Here is a 20,843-nt window from a genome sequence, read left to right on the forward strand (position 1 = left end):
ATGTACGTTGCTGTTTAGGAATCTTAACTCTGGATATTAAATGAAGACTTTGGTTTTGCAATGTAAATAAATCTTTAAATGACTCCTGCTCTTTCATCTGTTCTTTGTTCTTTCAGAAAATGAGATTCCTTATACCTTATTGCTGTGAATTTTCTTGATGAGGTAGGTAAATGTAATTTGGCGCTCATCTTTTTCTTTTGTAGCACAAAATTAAGCCATGAGACACTTCAGAGGGAGATTTAACTCCTGTGCATAGTTCTTAATCCCTCAAATTTCCGTTTTGAGACAGGGCCCTTTAAAAACGGACATAGATTCAAAACAGAGGGTACAGCAACATGAAAATACTGTGCAGGAAGGATGGCATGATGTGAAGTTCATTTCATTAATATGTGTAAAGTTTTCTGAAGCCTTAGTTTTCTGATTCAATATTACTGGAGTCCATAATTTAAGATAAATGTGAAATCCAGATTTGTAAGGCTTTGATTTGGATCTAAAATGAGTGGCATGCTTTATAATCTGGGGTAGTTCAGAGATGGTATTGTCTCTAGATGCATGTTAGCCATTGCTCATTCTTTAGTGCATGCTGAACTGTCCTAATCAGAGGTGCCTCGAATGGTGGCAGCTTGTGAAACTTCCACAAGAACTTTTCCTACAATGGACATATGGAGCTTTGCAGCTGCAGCATCCCTTTTGTTTGCTAAACATGTCTAGTTTTTTGTTTTGTTTTTTTTTTTATTTTAAGGCTCAGTGGCTTGCATTAGTAGCAGAAGAATCAGGGTTCTGTTTCATTTCTGCTGTCTTGCTTTTCTCCTGAAAGGTAACTTAAAGCCTTATTGTGAAATATGAACCAGTATGCTTTGGTGGCTTGCCAGGCAAGATACTTATCTCAGAGCTCCCCATGTAAATAAATGAACGTACTTTTCACTGAGATCCAGAGGACAGTTCTGTTTTTTTGTTTTGTTTTTTGTTTTTTCCCATTTCCCTTCCAATTCAGGGTGATTTTATTATCAAAGCTCATTAGAAAGTGTTATCTATTAATACTTGTTTCAGTCAATAGATGAAATGATTCCTACACAATTCACCCTCTTAATAAATCTACTCTTCAAAAAAAAAGTAATGAATGGTGTTGAATCATATCTGAGTTTCATAGAATGTCACCTTTCCTCCAATTTACCTCCCATTACTATTTTAGAGAGGTGAGTAGAGAGTTAGCAGTCTCAGCAGGTCACTGCCATAAGAGCTTGGTTCCAGTGCTGGGTGCAGAAGAGTAGGGAGAAAAATTGTTCTCTCTGAAGCAGATGATACCTTACCTTCGTTTTGTATAAGTATATGGACAGAAGGATTGATGAAGCTACACTTCATAATAAGCAACTATTATTGGTACATCAGCATTTTTGTTGCTGTTTTGGGGTGACTTTACTGTTGATCATCTGGGCAGGGTGTTTATGAAGCTCCCATTAGGTCATCATCACTGTTGCTTCTGTTTTATGAATGCATCCATCCTGTTGCTGATTTCATCTAGATTGATGCCTTGAGGAGCTTCTGTGAGATTTTTATTTCTTGTTGCTACGGTTCCAGAGATTTGAGCATAAATTTAATCCCTAACTGGTACTGTCCCAGTGACTTTGGGGTTCCTGGTGAGAGATTGCTACTGTTCTTTTTAGCATTTGGGATGGTTTTACCCAGTTATCCTAGCAGGTGGCGTGTTAGACTAACTGTTCATGTGCATGGCTTATTTTCAATTTGCGGATTGAAATTTTCTTTTATTGTCTCATCTTATTCTCTGATTTGGGAATCCCAAGCAAGAAGAGGTGGATATTATTTATATTGCTGTGGAACCCAAAGGTTCCAGTCAGGATCAGGGTCTCCTTGTGCTAGGTTCCATATAAATAAATGGAAGAACATGTCCCTACCGCAAAGAGCTTATACTTGCTTGCTTCAAGATAGATTGAAACAAGCAAGCAGAAGGAAAGGCAAGGGTAATGATGAGGTCATGTAGTCATATAAGTTAGTTGTTGCACTGCTAGGTGGTTCTAAATTCAGTTTTGATCAATCTCTAAATAAAAGATATCCCCTAACTCTAACTGTCTTGCAGACTAGTCAACATTAGTTGGCTGATTTCTTGTAGGTCTCACTACAGTAGTGAGTCTCGAAGAGGGATTTGAAGGGGAGAAGGTGGTGGTCTTACAGGATAATTTATGAAGGGCAGCATGGAAGAAAGCACAGCTATATTTGTGGGATAAGTGGGCAAATAGATTTTCAAGGTTGGCATTGCTGAAGGGATGGCTTGATGTGGGTGCGTAAGTAGGGAAGGGGCAGAGTTGGAAGGGTTTAAGGTACACAGATAGGAAGCTTGAACTTGATGATAGGTCTCATGTTCTGTTAAGGGATTTTTACCTCTCTGCCTGGCTCTGCTGTCAGGAAACCAAGAGGGAATAGCCTCCTGGCTGGACTCAAGCAGCTGAGAAGTATCTTGAGGGCATCAAGAGGGAGGAGGCATGTGGAGTGATTAGCCTTTTTTTGCTCCTGCTACAGTATTGGTAGATGGAGGATGAGTCAGTACTTGGCTGAATCTCAGATGTGTAGTGTAAGGGTTATTGTTTTTTTTATGCTGCACAAGAACCAGTTACTTGAGATCCCAGCCTCTATGGTTGTGTCCCATTCATAGCCACAGATATGGTTAAGAGGGTGGGGTAGCACTGCAGGTTTCTGGGGATCCAGTGGACAAAGATGATGTCCAGGTTAGAGCTGATGAACTCGGTTACCCATAAATGTTATGGGGTGACTAGGTGGAAATTGTAACCGTTGCAAAAAAATTCTGATTTTCTGTAGTTGGACAAGAAATCTCAAACCCAGTTGCTGCTTTTTTATTTTTGTAGGCACTTGCAATAAATAAATTTTGCTGCACTTCTGCGTTGTGTTCTTCTACTTGGACATATGTTATTGCACATTTCTATTACTTCTATTGATGGGTGTTCATTTTTCTTTTTTAGTGATTACAGTTCCTGTATTCCACCATTTTTTTGATGGAAGAGGAGGACCATAACCCAGAAGTGAAGTCTGCAGTAAAACAAGGAACTCTTGTTGAATAATTTGTCTCCTTTCAAAAGCAGCACCCAGTTTAGAAGAAGCTTGAAGAGAAGAGAGTACTTTTGGACTTGGCTCTTTTCAGTTTTACTTATTCAGCACATAAATGGTGATCAGCAAAGACACAGAAGCAGTTGTGGCTGCCATTCAGCTTCACATCAAGTAGCGTTTAGGTTCTTGGAGGGGAACTTAAGTTACATGAAGTGAAAAGTATTTCAAGACATCGCTTATTTTTAAGAACATTAGCACCGTGGATTTTTTAGCAACTGTACATGTGATGAAAATGAAGTTTATATTTTAAGAGCATATGCTTAGGCAGATGTCTCCCATTTAATATCAGAATTTGGGAGAAGCATTTTTATATAACTTAACCTCCTCCCACTCCCCCCCCATCCAAGCTTTGAAACTGATGTGCTACAGACAATGAATAATCCCACAGATTTGGGTGTACCTGTTCATTGTTAACCATGGCGTTGCTCTGAATGTTATCATGCAGACCCAACAACTGCTTTTGTAATGTAAAATCTGAGTTCCATAGCACCACGACAAGAGGAAATTTAATGAGGTGAACGTGGTTGTGGCATTTTTACATGTAAATTACTTTTTTAGGGTTTTTTTTGTAGTGTGAGTGCAGAGAAATTAAGATGAGCAGTTGAGGGGGTGAAGGGTGCAGTCAGCACGAAGTGCAGCTTCTCGTGCTCTGCTTAGAGACGCACCATTGCCTCAAATCTGACATAACTGCATTCTGGAGAAGGAAGAAACCTGAAGGTCAGAGTGAAGCACAGAAATAAAGGAGAAAATTGGACTGCAGAGAACAAACTCTGGTAGTTGATCGTACCTCTTTTTTTCTATATATACATACAAAATCTTGGCTCATGCACAACACCATGAAAGGGTGAAAATAAGGAGGAAAGGGAGGGAACCAAGAGGACCCCCCACAAAATGCAATACTCCATGTAATCTAATTCTGAATGAGCAGTTGGATGATAACTCCTAGGGTACTTGAAGGTGGGAGTCATACCACACTTTGGAAAGTTAACTTTTCCGTGGTTCACAAACTTGAATTCCTCACCTACATACCGCTACTAGTATCTGTTGTAAAGCTCTTACTGCTCATGACAGTGCAGTTACAGATACTCGAGTCTTCTTTCTCACCAGCTTGTGTCCTACTTTTGTCCTTCTTGCTTTCCATTCACTGTCAGGAATTCAGCACGTCAGCTACTACAGTTATGGACTGTGTGTAGAATAATGTAGTTTTAAGATTGAGGGGTAGTTAGATTAGACTTGCTCTATGAGACTAATTTGAACTCTTACCTCTCTTTACAAAGATTACATCTTTACCATATTTACCCTCCCACTTTCTGAAGAAAAACATACAGTGCACACAGGGCCATACTGCAAGGCAATGAGCATTTGCAAAAGGAAGCCCGTAAATTCGAGTGTTTCCCATGTCTTTATGCACTGCGTGTTTGCTCTGTCTCCTTTCTACCTCCAGACCAGTCCCAACATGAATTTCATAGACGCATTGCTAAAGTTGTTGTTGTAAACAGGAAGTATTTGGAACTTGTAAAGGCCTTATCTATTCTGGCCCAGGAGACCATGTTGGCAGCTTTCTAGTAAGAATTGTATTTAAGCCCAGCAAAAGATTGCAACTTTTTTTTTTCTGTTCACTGGGGGGGCCTAAATGTTACAGTGCAATTATTCCACACAATTCTACAGCAAGGGCTGACAGACTGGAGATGTAGTTGTTCTTTTTTCCACTTGTAGATCCTGGCCATGAGGTTTGATGCCTCGCTTTATTGAAGGGAGACACTGGACCTAAATGGCGCAGCATGACTTTGTTCCTGCCTGGCTTAACTTCTCAACGCCACAGTCGGCCAAGGTAATTTGCGTTCAGATTACCCAACCAGAAGCCTATTACCTTTTAACGGCTAAAGCAAGTTTTTTGGCCCTGGATTTTGTCCAGCTTGAATGCCTGCAACCTGGTTTGGAATGTTCTTTGTGTTCTTGAATACCTATGTGAAGCTTTTTAAGACACAGCAAAAACTCTTCCTCTGTTGATTTTTCTTTGCAAATTAATCACTTCTGTTCCAGAAAGACAGGTTGTTTTCCTTTGTGTGCACAAACATGGAAGTAAATAAATCATGTTAACTTCAGTCTGCACTGAGATCTCATAATGGGGAATTATTTAAAGAGATACTATCAAAGTTGGTAGCACTGAAAATTGGACTACCTGCCTCTTCATAATTATATACAAACTCAGCATAATTCTTTTTCTTTCAAAATAATGTTGCACTCCTGAGCAACTTACCAATAACAAGCCATTGGTTCCCATCTCAGAATTTTCTAGTTCCCATTTAGAGTTGCTTGTATATGAAATCCCAGAATTGGGGGGAATTGGGTTGTGATTTCTCACCCTCTGACAGCAGGATCTGAGGGGTAGATCTGGCTGGCTCAAAGGTGTAAAGTCTGTGTAGGACCTCAAGCAAACACTTGCATTGTTTATGCATGACATCAGTAGTTTAGAGCACCTTGTAATAGCAAATCAGATTAATGGAGGGAAAACAGTTTGGTAAGAAAACGGCTTTCAGCTTCATGTTTAAACCAGAGGAGACAAAAATAATTTCAAAATGTGCAGAACCTTGATATGATGCTAGAATCTTTTCCAAATAGGAAAGGAAACTGTAGGGAAATTGGTAAGATTCCTTAAACTCTTCAAGGTGTTGCATGTGACTTCAAAGACTGCTAGTAAAGATGATGTATAAGCATCCTTTTGATGCTATGTAGGGTGATCTGTGCAGTCACATGTGCTGTTTTTGTGGAGTTCACTTAAATATTTCCATATTTGTCAGCTAAGCAACACATAGCCAGCCTGTTGCTGTAATTACTGAAAGCTAATGGAGAGAATGTCTTTTTTTATTTTCATACAAGCCATCAGAATAGCAGTGCTTGTCAAGCAGGCTCTTTGGGTGACCTAAATCACTTAATCTGGTTCTGTAGTCCCCTGCAGCCACCTTTGAGAAACATGGAGAGCATCTTTCGCGGGGTGAGGGCCGCTTTGGTGTGAGCCGTAGACGACACAACTCTTCTGATGGATTTTTCAATAATGGCCCCCTCAGAACTGCGGGAGGTGAGTAGAGGCTCAGAACTCACTCTATATCCAAATATTGAATGCAGATCTATGCAGAATGTATACCTTTGGAATATAAAGTAACTTTGCAAAACCACATCCCCCTATAACACACAAAGCCGCTTATCCTAACACTCTCCCTTATGTGCCATCTCTCCGTGTTCCCGGGGTTTCTGTGGAAGTTGTATGTGGCTTTTAAATTTTTCTGCAGTTTCACTGTTTTACTCATGTATACAGACAATCTCTCTGAACTGAGGCAAGGTTAGCCTAATAGTTATTTAGAGAGCATTGACCAACCCCAAAAATATTAGGGCATTCCTGGTTTCTTCTTGCTGTATTACTTTTATTTTATTTGCATACTTACCTTTTTTTGTTTAGACTGCTGGCATCAGCCTTCCCTGCTCCGCCATGATTCTGTAGATTCCGGTGTTTCTAAAGGAGCTCATGTTGGGCTTTCTGGCAATCAGCCTGGCTGGCATGGTCCCTCACGGGGCCATGATGGTATGAACCAGCGTGGTGGTGGAGGAACTGGAGTCCATCGCCACTGGAATGGCAACTTTCACTCTCGGAAGAACTCTGCCTTCCAAGAAAAGGTGCCCGTTGAGGCCAGAGAAGAGAAGAGAGAAGAAAAAGAGAAGCTGCAGTTTGAGGAAGACGACTTTGTAAGTGTGTGGTTTCTCACTACTGGAGGCAGCTGTGAGAAATGGCTTTCTAGGTTTCTTTGTATTAGCATTGGTTGGTGGAAAGGATCTAGAGTTGTATTCCACCCCATACTTTCGGGGGTCATTCCAGGTTTAATGGAATGGTCCTGCAAGCAGTGCTTGCAGAATGTAAACTTTTTCCTGTATTCCTGAGGCCTTCATATATTGGGTGGTTTTTTGGATGTGTTGTCATAACATTTTGCCAGGTTATTTTAAATCTGTTATATCAGGTGTTGTGGTGCACAAGTTTGTTCAATCAGCTGGTGACACTTTCTCTGAAAAGAATAGAGGTAAAACCAGTTTGAACTACTTGTAACACAGAAGTATGTTCATATCTTGACTGAGAATATAGTACCCTGTAAGCGCATGTGCATTTGGGGAAAAGGGGGGGCCAAGGTTTCTTTTGAAAGACTTGACCCGTAAAGGACCAGTTTTGGGACACCCCCTTTGTGTGCGCTGGGCACATCAGGCAGTCTCTCACAGCTTCCTAGTGTAAACCTGACGAGACCCTGGTAAAATGAAGCATTAAACCTGATAGATATAAGAGATCAAAAATATTTATTTGGGGTCTGAGGTAGTACTCATATTAAGATTGGACAGTAATTTCTTCCCGTTTTTAAACCAGGAGTGCTAGCTTTTCCAGAAGTTCACGACTGGAGGCTTGTGCTCTAGTTGGCATAATAACCAATGCATAAAAAAATCTATCAAAAAGAGCCGGGAGAGTTGGTGTGATTTTGAATTTCCAGTTGATTATGAAAAGAGGGGAAGAGAGAGGGATAGATGAATGGACAGTGGGTGTCGTATCATCAGGTACCTTGTTTTTACTTCCTTTCCTACCCCAACTCACAATTTCTCAACTATTGTAATATTTAGGATTTGACCCTCAATCAAAGGTAGAGTTACAAAGGCTGCATCCTTCAGGTGGAATAAAAGCCTAAAATTTCGACTCTTGGAATTTATTTTAACCTAACTTAAATTGAGCTTTTAGTTTTTATGCCTGTAAATATATAATTTATCTTCAACACAGAGATTATATACATCTGGTGTCAGTGTAATATTGGTAAAACTGTTAATGCCTAAATATCGAATACAAAATATATGAAAAATGAGTACAGTTATGAGGAATTGGGTCCTGGATATCACATGGTGCCTTGAGCCACTGATTAATATCGAATTATAGAATCTCTCACTTTCTTAATTACACTTTAGAAACTCTTTAAATAAGATTTCTATCTTTGATTGCTCTATTCCCAACACATTCTGAAGGGCAAGGAAAGTAAAGCTCTTGGGGCCAGGGACAGTCTTTTTTCGTTCTGTTTGCACAGCACTTCGTACAAAAGGGTCCTGGTCCATGAATATGGCTCTTAGGTACTATGGTAATACTACTTCTGATAAATAGTAGTATGTGCGATCTTCTAATGTGTCCAACTGGATTATATTTTTACAGCCATCTTTGAATCCAGAAGCTGGAAAACAGAATAACCAGAGCAAACCTTTAGGGACACCTTCTGGAGTGTGGGGTACGTAGAGAAGTTTATATCTCTGTATAGAAAACAGATGACCACTTGTAAAGCAGAAGAATTGAACAATATATTGAAACTCTAGTTTTTCACATGGGGAAGATCATAAAAGAAGATTAAACTGAAGTAGGCAGCTACCTTTTCTCTCCCTTCATTCCTTTCTTGTTTGAGGAGAGAGAGAATCTGTTTTCTGATACTTAGAGCTGCACTTGCTGCTGTTATGAGAATCTTCTCTTCCATTTCCTGCTAATGGCACATTTGTCTATAATTTGTTGCTAATTCCATGGGAAGATCACAGCTTCTCTAAGCTTATGGGTGTGGAGTGTTGGAATGAAATGATCATGAAAATACTTGGCACTGCATTGCTAAATGCAGAATCAATGCATCCGATGAAGTGAGCTGTAGCTCACGAAAGCTTATGCTCTAATAAATTTGTTAGTCTCTAAGGTGCCACGGGTACTCCTTTTCTTTTTGCGAATACAGACTAACACGGCTGCTACTCTGAAACCTGCAGAATCCGAAGTGCAGAATAGGGTTGAGAGGACTAGAGGGAGCACAGCTCCCTGATTTTAAGTGTTAGTGAGGTGATATTTATACTGGATATGCAGCAATACTGTACAATTATACAAGGCTGCGTTCTTGTGGTTTGGCTTTTTTTTTTTTCAAATTAATTAAAAAGAAAATAGTTCTAAATTCCTGGATACTATACATGACATTTTTGTTCCCATCATTGAAAAAGCTAGACTGATGCAAATGCGGTACCTGTTTCAGTGCCTGAAAATGCTTCTTTAATCACTAGTTAGAACCTGTAACTCTAACTAGAAAGTTTAATTTGGGGTGGGATAGAATTGTGAGCCAGTTATTTATTAGCTGTATCCTAAAACATTCAGCAATATGTTGCACTAGATATAATTTTAATCTCTTGAGTGTTTGGTTCAGATCTTTACTGGCCCACCCAAATGTGATACGAGTTTAGCAGCAGTAAAAAGCTGTTTGAACACTTAGCGGTTTACATTACAGTTTTCAAGCAAGTGTACTGGTACACTTTTTTCAAGAAAGTGTACTGAGAGCTTCTGTTCGCTCCACCAGAATGTGGTGTTAATGGTTGCAGGTTGCAAAACATTGAACCTTAAAGCATGAGTTTCACTAAATATTTTTGTTAGTGAATTAACCTAAAATTACTCAGTAGTTATTCAGAACTTAACTGTGATTACCCATTCTGGTACCCTCTTTCAGCAAAGTCTGAGAGGCTGTTAAAATCTCAGGCCGATGTCGTCATAGGCAGTTTTTTTCAAAATCAGGAGGAGCCTACAAAATGTTGGACTTTATCATCTTTGTCTGATATCCTCTTCACTTGAATTCAGAAGCTGTTAGCCTGAGACTCTCTCAGCATCTTAGACTCTAAGAGGTCGAATTGGAGCTGAGGTAGAGTCAACTTTTGTGGAATTACTGAGATTCTAATTATTTTTTTGATGTCTTGTTCCCCTGTTTTTGTAGAAAACCCCCCTAGTGCCAAGCAACCTACCAAGATGCTGGTCATCAAAAAGGTTTCAAAAGAGGATCCTGCTGCCGCCTTCTCAGCTGCATTTACGTCACCAGTTCCTCACCTTGCAAATGGCAACAAGACCACCACAATTGTCCCAAGTGTCTACAAAAATCTGGTTCCTAAACCTGCAGCTCCTCCATCTAAGGTACAAGGGCTTCCAATGGAGTTACTAAACTGTATTGAAGGGGCATTCTCTCCCTTATGTAGAAAAAGTACTAATAACAGAGAGAAGAGTGAATGAGTTGTTCATATGACAGTCTTGTAAATCTGTACAAAGTTGTAATATGATTAATTAACATGGTTAAAATACAGTTTGGACCGGTCTTCAAAGACGAGACTGAGTCATGTTTTAACATGATCCTTCATCATAGTAGTTGAGCGTTAAAGGTAACCTACAAAAAAAATATAGGGTTTTGCACTTTAGCTTCTTTATGTTACACACAAAAAGGTGAAAAGGTTTTTCAAGTTTTCAGTTTCTGCTTGATTGTTTTATATTGGGGTCAGGTCTTTATCTAACTATTTTTCCTGAAGGCTGGTATAGAGATACCTGGGGAACTTGTAGGATTATGACATTCCAAGTAGTATCAGAGAAGTGAAACATAATCATGAAAATGATTTTTATTCATAATTTTTAGAGCTTTGTTTTGCTTATTTTTTTTGGCTGGTAACACCTCATTAATTAAAATGCTTTATAAACGCTTGGAAGAGAAGATCTTTAAAAGATTATCGGTCCTGGTTGAGAAGTTCCTTTCTAGCTGTGTATCTTCCAGGAAGACTTCCAGTGATACAGAAGAGCAGATTTTTTTTTAAACTTTATGAAATACAATCAAAAGAAAACTCTCCTTAAAAACTCCTTTCAGAAATTTGTAAAGGAGCAGAAGGCATGAACACAAATCTTACCTTTCTGGTCCTCTTTAAAATTCAGCTGGTCCCTCCTCTCCCACACACAGCAGAGAGAACCCTCATGATTAGAATGACTATCATTTTTCAATTCTAAAAAATTCTTATCTTACGGCTTGTTTTGGGGTAGCACGCCAGCGTTGGCCTTACAGGTGGGCTTTGTAAGAATCACAACTATTTATAAAATTCCATTTGTAAAGAATTCCTTACCTGTAGAATCAGAAATTATTAGGCAGTCAGCCCACATGTGGAATCACTCATGACAGTTCAAACAAGATGGAGTTTCTGGTGTTCAGAGAGCTTCCTGTTGCTGCTTTTTCAGTTTTACAGCTTGGGTGACTTAAGGATATGGTTGGGTGCTTTGCCTGTATCTGCAATGACTTGGTGTATTGAACAGGTTTTAGCTATTCAGCCTTCTACTTCAGAGCCTTTTTAATAACTACATTGTGTTGCTGCTTGTTCATTGCACAGTGATCTTTTATTTAATGCAGAAATGTATAACTGCTAGCCATGTATGCAAGCAATGATATATTGTGGGGTTTGCAAGTTATGGTGCTATACAAATTTACTCTTAAGATTTGTAAATCATGAGATTGAAATCCGTGTTTTCAATACCTAAGTGCATGTAAATATTATGACTGCATCCTGCAGTAGTACATTATTGCATAGAATCACAGATATTGAAGATTAAAAGCTAATCAGTTACGTAGTTCCCCCTTCCAGAATGCGGTGGTTCCCTGCAGTATAGTCTCCAGTGCATTTGTTTTGCCTAGTTCTAAATGTCCTAAGTGATGGGTCTTTCTCCTTGTGAGACTATAGCACAGTTTAATTGGGCTTACTGACTGGATGTTTATCCAGATGCTGAGCTTCTTTTCATTTTGCCTAGAAAATGGTATTTTATGCTCAGATTTTCAAAGGGGCCTAATGGAATGAATGATGTATCCAAATTGCCTGGAATTTCAGGGGGTTTGAACGCCTAGCTCCTTTAGGCACTTGAAAATCCCAACCTTTGTGGGTTTTGTTAGTGTTGTGATCCTGATGTGATATGGCCTAATAGGTTCATAAACTAGTTCTATTATACCATTGATAGATGGAATTTTAGAAGAGCACTTGGGGAAATGAAGCAATTGTTTTGACTGATGTAAAGTAGCAGTGTGATTCTGGTACATAAACTGGACAACTAAACCTACTTGTCAAAATGCTGATTTTTGACATCCCAGTTTTCCTTTCCATTCCGTGAATCATAGATCTTCCTTAAAATTGCAGTAGGGCATGTCAGTGTAGGTGATTTTGTACCTAAATTGACTTCTGTGGCCAAAGACGTGTGTTAATTAGCTAATAGTGTACCCCTTGTCTTATTCCTGTAATATTCAGAGGAATGTCTGTAAAGTTATTTAGCCAGTTTAGAAATAATTTGCTGTTTCTAAGGTGGTAATGCATATAGGTCCCAAGTTGGGGATCAGCCCCATCATGTTAGGCATTGTATAAACATGTATAAAAGACGGTCTCTGACCCAATGAGCTCACAATGACCCTGCGTGGCATCCCCTCCCCCACACGTCACCTGCCTATCTCAGATGGGTATGTGGTAGACTACATTATTTGGAAAGGGGTATGCAGCCTAAAGTTTAAAAACCATTGTCCTAGGGTCACAGTCACCTACTCCACCTGCGCCTATAGTCCTTCACTTAACTGCATGGATGCTTCATGGCTAGATACTAGAGAGCAGGCCTGCTCAAAAGACTTTCAAGAGATCCTGCTAAATAATAGAAGGCCTTCTACAAGAACTATGTACCTCTCTAAATGGAAGAATTTTTCCATTTGGTCTCAGCAGTATGGAAGATCAACATGTTCTGGACTACTTATTAAACCTGAAACACCAAGGGTTGGTGGTTAGTTCCATCAGGGTACATCTGGAAGCTGTTTGAGCATTTCACTCTAAAGTGGACAGTTGCTCTATTTTCTTCAATGACGAGAGCCCTGCAAAATCTGTGGATATCGGATATCTGCAGATATCTGCATCCGCTGACCATTTTTCTGATTGTGGATGGATGCAGATCCAAATTTTATGTCTAAATCCCTGCAAATCTGTGGATATCTGCTTTACCGCCGTGGATCATTTTTGCGGATCGGATGCAGGTACAAATGTTGTATCCATGCAGGGCTCTACCAATGATGTCCATTTGAAGGGAAAAAAAAAAAAGCTTATTCAAATTAGCACGCTCAGGTGCAAGACTCGGTTCCCCCTTGGATCTAATCTTAGTATTGTAAAGATTTACGGGTTCCCCATTTGAGCCATTGGCTATATCCTCTCTGCTGCATCTATCAATGAAGGTGGCATTTTTGATGGTGATTACCTCTCCCAGAAGAGTAGAGGAGCTACAGGCATTAATTTTGGGGCATCCATACAAGATCTTTTTTAAGGACAAAGTTCACCTGCATCCTCATCCAAAATTTGTCTCAAAGGTGGTTTCTTCTTTCCATATCAGACAATTTGACCATATTATACCCAAAGCTACATATGAACAGGGATGAACAGCATTTGCATACCTTAGACATCAGGAGAGCCTTAACACTTTCCCTGGACAGAACCAGGCTATTCTATAAATCCTCCCATCTGTTCATAGCAATGGCAGACAGAGTAAGAAGCCATTCAGTCTCTACCCAGAGAATTTCTTCCTGGGTTGCATCCTGTATACGCATGTGTTATGACTTGGCTAATGTCACTCCACCTGACAGAGACTCAGCTCATTCAAGGCGGTTGTAGTTGGCCTCAGCAGCTTTTCTGGCACAGGTTCCAATTGCGGACACTAGTAGAGTGGCAACCTGGTCCTCTGTCCACATGTTTGCCTCCCGCTATGTTATGGCTTAAGACTCCAGAGACAGTGCTAGAGTTGGATGAGTTGTTCTTCAATCTTTGTTGAAATAGACTCCTATCCCACCTCCTGTTCTTATGGCTTGAGTCACCAAGAGTAGAATGCACATGTGCAGTCACGCAAAGAAGAAAAGTTACTAGACTGTTGTGCATGTCCATTCCATAACCCACCCTCTCCTGCTCCTCTGCATTGGCGTTCCAGCAAGAAGGAAGTGAGGGGCCCTGGGGACAGCTCTGACCTTTATATCTGCACACAGTGATACAGGACAGCAGCGGGAGCTTGAGCCACCCCATGAGTACTGCTGAGGGGAAATGTTTCTGACAGCCGTATGCTGGGAACACTAACACCAAGAATGGAATGAACGTGTGCAACACATCTCAAAGAACAATGGTTACTATCCTGTTCAGTAACTGTTTTTTCAAAGATGCAGAAGGGTGGTTGGATGGGTTATATCCATAAGCCTCTGTAGACCTGCATGACTAAAAAAGCTACCACTGGCACAACGGAATGAAAAATGCTATAGCAGCGCTAAATGGTGTTAAAACAGTCTCAGCGGCACTGAAAGGAGTTTATTCCAACTTAAGAATAGCCAAACTGGGTCAGGCCAATGACCCATCTAACCCAATATCCTTCCAACATTGGCCAATGGCAGGTGTTTTAGAGGGAATGAACAGAACAGGTAATCATGAAGTGATCCATCCCCTGTCATCTACTCTCACCTTCTGGCAGTCAGAGGCTAGGGACACCCAGAACATGAGGTTGCATCCTTGACCATCTTGGCTAATAGCCACTGTTGGATCTGTCCTCCATGAACTTAACAAATTCTTTTTTGAACCCCATCTGACCTTCACAACATCTTCTGGCAACAGGTACCACAAATTCCTATTTCTCAGGTGGATAAACTGACACAGATAAATTGCCCACGATCAAACTGTGTTAGACGTAGTCTACCCTAAAAATGTAGATCAGCATAACTACATTGATTAGGGAGTGAAAAATTCACATCCCTGAGCATCGCAGCTGTGCTGGCCTTAAACCATGGGGTAGATATAGTGAGGTCAACTGACCACTGCTCAGGGAGGTGTAGTTCCTAGAATAAGGGCAAAAATCCTATCTGTCAGTGTGATATGCATCTACACTATGGTGTACAGCAGCATAGATGTGGTGTAGCCCACATAGTGTAGACAAGGCTTTGGTGTCACGCCTATAAACATAACCCCGAAGTCCTGCCTCTGTTGACCTTCTAATCATTAGACTGCTTGCTCCACACTTACACCTTCTCTCACCCCCCAAAAATAGTCAGAAGGACTTTTCTTCAGGTTTCTATCTGAACTGCCTCTTGGTGGAAGCCATATGAATAATCATTAGCAGCCTCTGAGCATCCTGTCTCAGCAGGGGTTAGCCATAATAGTCTGTGAAGAATGATGCAAAAATGAGTGTTCAGGGTACCCTGGATTGAGAGTCACCTTGTTACCTCCTGCCTCCAGTGAGAGGGAGTCTTGCCTCTGGTAGCTGGGTGTCAGTTCCCTAACACTGCTGGCCTGTCAGCCACTCAAGCACACTCTGAGCTAGGGCAGTCCCATCTTTGACTTGTAGGTTAACAAAATGTGCACCCCAGTCCCCTTGAAATGTTCTTCTGTGATATCCTGCCCTTGATGCTGGCTACTCATGGAAGTCCCAGATTCTCTGCTCGCAAAGGAACAATGTACCCCAGTTTACCTGCTTTACCTTAAATCTCAGCTCCTGTGTAACACACAGCATTGAACACTTATATAACCTTCTTTTGGTTTAGTATGAGAGTATATAAATTCCCCTAGAAAAGAGTGTGCGATGGAAACTAATGTTTACAATACAAAACAAAATTATAAAATTCAAACTAGGGTCTACCTTTCTATCTAATAAAGTATTTTTCTCCCACATCGTTCAATTTGTTGCAGAGCTGACTGGTTTCCCAGGAACCAGAATCCAGTCTTTCACTGAACACCCCCTGCTCAACAAGATTTCTCCTCAGTGAATGGATTTCAGTGCATCTTTTTCCACCCTTTGATGTACTGAATTTGTCTTTATTGACAATCCAGTGATCCCCTGTCTGTTACACTGTTCCTTTTTACCGTCAAGTGATTTTGATTGATTGCAGTTGGCTTTGATAGTTTTCCAACTGTTCTGGGATGGGACAAGGGTAGACAGTTAAACCTTGCATTACATCACCAGCTGACCAGAGACGGGTGAGGACAAATTCTGCTTGAATGGGCCATCACCAAAACACATGATTCTCGGATGACAGACTTTTTTTACTCCGGGACCATAAGGCATAGTTTTCAATAGTTAGGTTATTCCTTAAATATTACCTGTGTACACATCTTGCAGTGAATATTGATAAATTAAGAGCTTTTAGTACAGACCTCACTTGCTACCCTTCATTAATAAATACTGTGAAAGTGGTATATTGGATGTAGTGAGTTTGTCAGATCTGAGACAGTAGTTGCTTGTAAAGAACAATGAACCTGTTGGCACCAATGGGCCTCAGTGTCATTGTGAGCATTCCAAGTATTTGTATTATTGTAGTACCTGGCTCTTGGTCTATGACTAGGGCTTTTCATTGTGCTCAGCGCTGTACAAACTCAAAACACAAATATACCTGTCCCCAGGCACTTACAATCGAACACCCACACCCCAAATTCAGTGTTGTGCCTCACCAGTGGGGTGCTGTGACAATTTACATTTGGCTTTTGAGAGTTTGACAGGAACTTGATTTGAAATATAAGATATGAAAAAGATGGAAATCTATTTCACCAGTGTTGAGTTTTTTTGGGGTGGGGGATGAGTGTTCTATATAATGTGAATCTGCTTATGGTCTTCCATACAGAAACTCCTCATAGTCAATACAAACTGGAGAATTGTGCCTTCTGGTTCTTGAGCAAAAATTGACAGTTTGAGGTGACTGCCATTTTCTGATGTTCCTATTTAAGAGATTACTGTAAATTAAGTGGTAGTGCAAGAAGTACACTTTGGTTATTCAGAAATGAAGGCACAATCTCTACCCCAGGAAGTTTACAATCTAAATCAGTTTTCTAACCTGTGGGGGAGACATCAGACTAGTCAATGACGGGGGGAGCCAAAATCAGAGGATGTGATCAATGTAGGAGATGGAAGGTGCAGGACCTCAGATTGATGCAGTTTCCCCTGACTCACGGCAAGCATACCGCTGTATAGCAAATAAAACTACTGGTAGCTCCTTGAAAATCTTTCCTGCCTTTCTTTGTGGGGTTGCTAATGTAGCTGGACATTGTAAAAGTCAAAGGTGTAGTAGGGCTGCAGGCATCAGTGTTCCAGCCCATGTCGATGGCTGTCGACCTCCAGCATCATGTCCCTTCTGATTAGGGATTGGGGAGAGGGATTTGATTTTTACCGGTGGGGGAGCAAGGGAGAGGAGTGAGCACAATATAAGAAGGAAGAAAAATACACCAAGATAGCAAATGAGGAAATATGGAGAAACAGTGGCCTCTGGTGTCCTTTTCTGCAAAGTACGTTCTCCATTTTAGAGTCATATTTAAGTTAAATCCCAGACACGTCCTGGATGAGCATTGATATCAAACTCAGAATAGTTAGTTTTGTTTTGTTTTTTAATTTTACAGTTTCATTTTATTATTCCTCCTCTCTCTTGTTCCTGTGTGCTTGGTGCCATACCTCTCATTTTGGGATCGTTGTTGCACAGTTTGTCCTTGGTAGCTGAGAGGTCCAAGATAATACTTTTCCAAGTAGAAGACCTTTATCATGAGGCAGCTTTCTGCAACTGCTATTATTGCTTGGCCACCAAATAATAGATGCAGATATATCCTGATGGTGGATACTAGGTGGGTGAATTTGCCCACTCTAAGTAGTTACATGTGGATTGGCTTAGAAAATGGGCTGGTTTACGTGCTTTTGTACTCCAGTCACCTGGCTTCTCGCTCGGTAAGTTTTGGGGCTTCTTGTCTGGATTTTTAGTATATCCATTGACTTCTGTGTCTTGTTAAACAGGGTGAAATCAAATTATTTTGTTCCTTTACCCTTCCATGGGGATTAGGAATATCTTCCTTGCAACATGGGGAATTGCTGTCTTGCATTCATGTCTTAGAGCTTCTTCCCCTTTGTCAGAGGAAGCTCCTGTTGAGTGATGCAAGATATTTGGTGGTGGTATTTAGCACTGTGTAAGAAATTTGAGTGTTATGGTCTCTCACTTCCTGTGCTGGGAGCAGTTGTGGGATACATGGCATCTCTCCATGGTGATTCCTCCAACTAGTGATGATCATAGTAGTCGCAACCAATCCTTTGCTAGAGCAGTGATAGCTGTGATGCAGTTACAGGGTATTGATGTGGGCTGGGTGGTTCAGCAGGGCAGGAATGGGGGACTTTCAGGATTAAGATGAGGGGGATTTGAGACCATTTTTGGAGCAGGGGAAGATAATTTGTTCAATTAATCAGACACCTTGTTAAGTCAATTTGATGTTGCTTTATGATTTTTTTTACCACTTGCAAGCAATCCATTCTTGTGCCATACCATTACTGTCTAGTGTACTGTGTTCTCTTCAATATAGCCAAGTCCATGGAAAGCTAACAGAAGTGAACATAAACCCGGCTCGCTTTCCTCCAGCCGTGACTCTGCCTTTACCAGTCCGGTGTCTGTAACCAAACCAGCGGTACTGGCGAGTGGCTCAGTTCTCACCTCTCCCAAAGAGGTAAGGGGTTGGGTTGGGGATAGAATTGGACCTTTTCCAACTAATGTTGCTTTCTATAATTTAAGTACCATGAGAGCTCTTCTATTCATATTATACAGCTCTGAACACTTGAAGAGTACTCAATCACTTGTATCGTCTTTGCATGTTGAGCTAAGTCCCCTTTTACATTAATGGGAGTGCTCTTGGAAGTCTGCCTGTCTTGATGTAAAGTGTGCTGCCAGCAGTTTTTGGCTAGGTCTGCTGTAATTTCATCACCATCATACAAGGTATGGTTGCTTTTACATTTTAAGAGCACTATGGGAACTAACTGGGCATGCCCAGAAACCATGTCCAAACCATCAGCTGCATTACCAGAGTGCAGACACTAGCCCTGCTATGTGAGAGCTGTGAACTGAAAGTTAACGCTGAGGGCTTCTCTACAGAATGGTCTTGTCTACACTGCCACTTTACAGCGCTGCAACTTTCTCACTCAAGGGTGTGAAAACCCCCCCAAGTGCTGCAAGTTTCAGTGCTGTGAAGTGGCAGCGTAGACAGTGCACGAGCACTGGGAACTATTCCCCTCATGGAGATGGTTTTTTTTACAGTGCTGGGAGAAAGCACTCCCAGCTCTGGTGCTGCAACTAGATGGCCACGTTAAAGTGTAACATTGCTAGTGAAGATGTACCCTTAATCCACATGGGGGGGTGTAAACTCTAGAGTATTAGTGTCACACACTAGCTAGATCATGTGTACCCTGTTGGTGCACACTAAAAGTTTCCCAACATGAATACATTTCAAAAGAGCTTAAAATGGGGGACTACATTAACACACACTAGGGAATTCTTAGAACAATGTCATCGGAGGTTTTTTAAGAGCATGTTAGACCATCACCTGTCAGGGATGGTCTAGATCAGGAGTGGGCAAACTTTTTGGCCTGAGGGCCACATCAGGGTTTTGAAACTGTATGCAGGGCCAGATAGGGAAGGCTGTACTTCCTCAAACAGCCTGTCCCCCACCCCCTCCCACTTTCCGCCCCCTAACTGCCTCCCTCAGAACCTCTGAGCTATCCAAACTCCTCCCCCCCCCCCCCCGCTTCTTGTCCCCTGACTACCCTGACCCCTGTCTACCCCCTGTCCCCCAACAGGCGCCTCGGGATTCCCATGCCTATCCAACACCCCCATTTCCAATCTCCTGACTGTGCCCCCCTGAACCCCTAACCCATCCAATACAATTGTCCTCTGACTGCCCCCCCAAGACTCCCTGCCCCTTTTACCATGCCACTCAGAGCAGCAGGACAGGCAGCCGTGCAGCCTGACCAGAGCGTGCCATGCTGCCCGGGAGGAGCTCGCAGCCACACTGCTCAGAGCGCTGGCGACATGGTGAGCTGAGGCTGCGGGGGAGGGGTGACAGTGGCTGGGCGGGGGTAGGGGCTAGCTTCCCTAGCCAGGAGCTCAAGGGCATGCAGGACGGTCCCACAGGCCGGATGTGGCCCACGGGCCATAGTTTTCCCACCTCTGGTCTAGATAATACATCGTCCTGCCTTGAGTGCAGGGGACTGGACTAGAAGACCTCTTGAGGTCCCTTCCAGTCATATGATTCAGTGCTAGCAGGGTCTCCACAGGCTGGTTAGTGCATGGCACGCTAGTGCACACCAGAATTTACACCATACAAGACCTGAATTCTGTGTCACTGTTTAAAATAGGGTGCTATGTTGTCTTGTGTTCTTGCTCTTCCATTTTACAGCTCTTTCCTAGCAATGCATGTGGTGAGCTCTGGGTAGGTTCAAAGGTTTGGGATGTACAGATGTGCGTACTGCTGCTCTTCAGGTACTGTGGTGTTTCAGTGTTGAAGGTGGAGAATGTACCCCAGTGTTCATCTACAAGGTTGTCTTAATTTTCCAGACACTTAATCTATAAATTATTTGAATTTAACATTTACTAGAATTTCAGCAGTCTATTCATGGTAGCCTTTTCTGCCCTTTACTTGTGTAGGTAATAGGCCTCTAAAAGGGACTTGCTTTCCAAGTAGTTTACATCCAAAATGCTGGGTTTGGGCTAAAAATTACTTACAGACCCTAATAAAGGAGCATTTCCATTAATTTTAAACAATTTTACATTAAAACTTCCCCTGCACTGTTGGGAAGCAAAACACTATGGCTTTGTGTTAGTGTGTAAAAATCAGAAAATTAAACTAGTCACTTTTATGTCCAAACTGAGTAAATTACCAAAGGGTAAACAACAGAAATCATGGAAAAGTTAGACAAGATTTTAAGAAATGACCTAAAAGGGATCTGATCTTTAGAATGCCAACTTTCCATCCTCTGAAAATCTGCTCTCTTTAAGGTGTCAAGTTGGGTACCAAATATTGACACATTCAAAATTGCTAGT

The 20,843-nt window shown here is 41.4% G+C and overlaps 1 protein-coding gene across 17 annotated transcripts in view; it reads left to right on the top strand.

The window, feature by feature from the left end:
* GPBP1L1 (GC-rich promoter binding protein 1 like 1) overlaps positions 1-20,843 on the top strand; it is a 48,923-nt gene that overhangs the window by 19,112 nt on the left and 8,968 nt on the right. For 6 of the 17 annotated variants that reach the window (XM_043520431.1, XM_038412370.2, XM_043520433.1 and 3 more), the window contains 7 exons: positions 117-162; positions 2,994-3,911; positions 4,855-4,969; positions 6,088-6,217; positions 6,596-6,879; positions 8,366-8,438; positions 9,936-10,129. In XM_043520431.1, the coding sequence (XP_043376366.1) occupies positions 4,910-4,969; positions 6,088-6,217; positions 6,596-6,879; positions 8,366-8,438; positions 9,936-10,129 (741 nt within the window). In that variant the 5' untranslated portion in view covers positions 117-162; positions 2,994-3,911; positions 4,855-4,909. Of the gene's footprint in view, positions 1-116; positions 163-2,993; positions 4,970-6,087; positions 6,218-6,595; positions 6,880-8,365; positions 8,439-9,935; positions 10,130-18,336; positions 18,478-20,843 lie in introns of all 17 variants that reach the window. The other 11 variants (XM_038412365.2, XM_038412364.1, XM_043520426.1 and 8 more) reach the window with 5 other exon arrangements.

This window comes from Dermochelys coriacea, chromosome 8 (assembly GCF_009764565.3).
Source record: "Dermochelys coriacea isolate rDerCor1 chromosome 8, rDerCor1.pri.v4, whole genome shotgun sequence".
Taxonomy (NCBI): Eukaryota; Metazoa; Chordata; order Testudines; family Dermochelyidae; genus Dermochelys; species Dermochelys coriacea.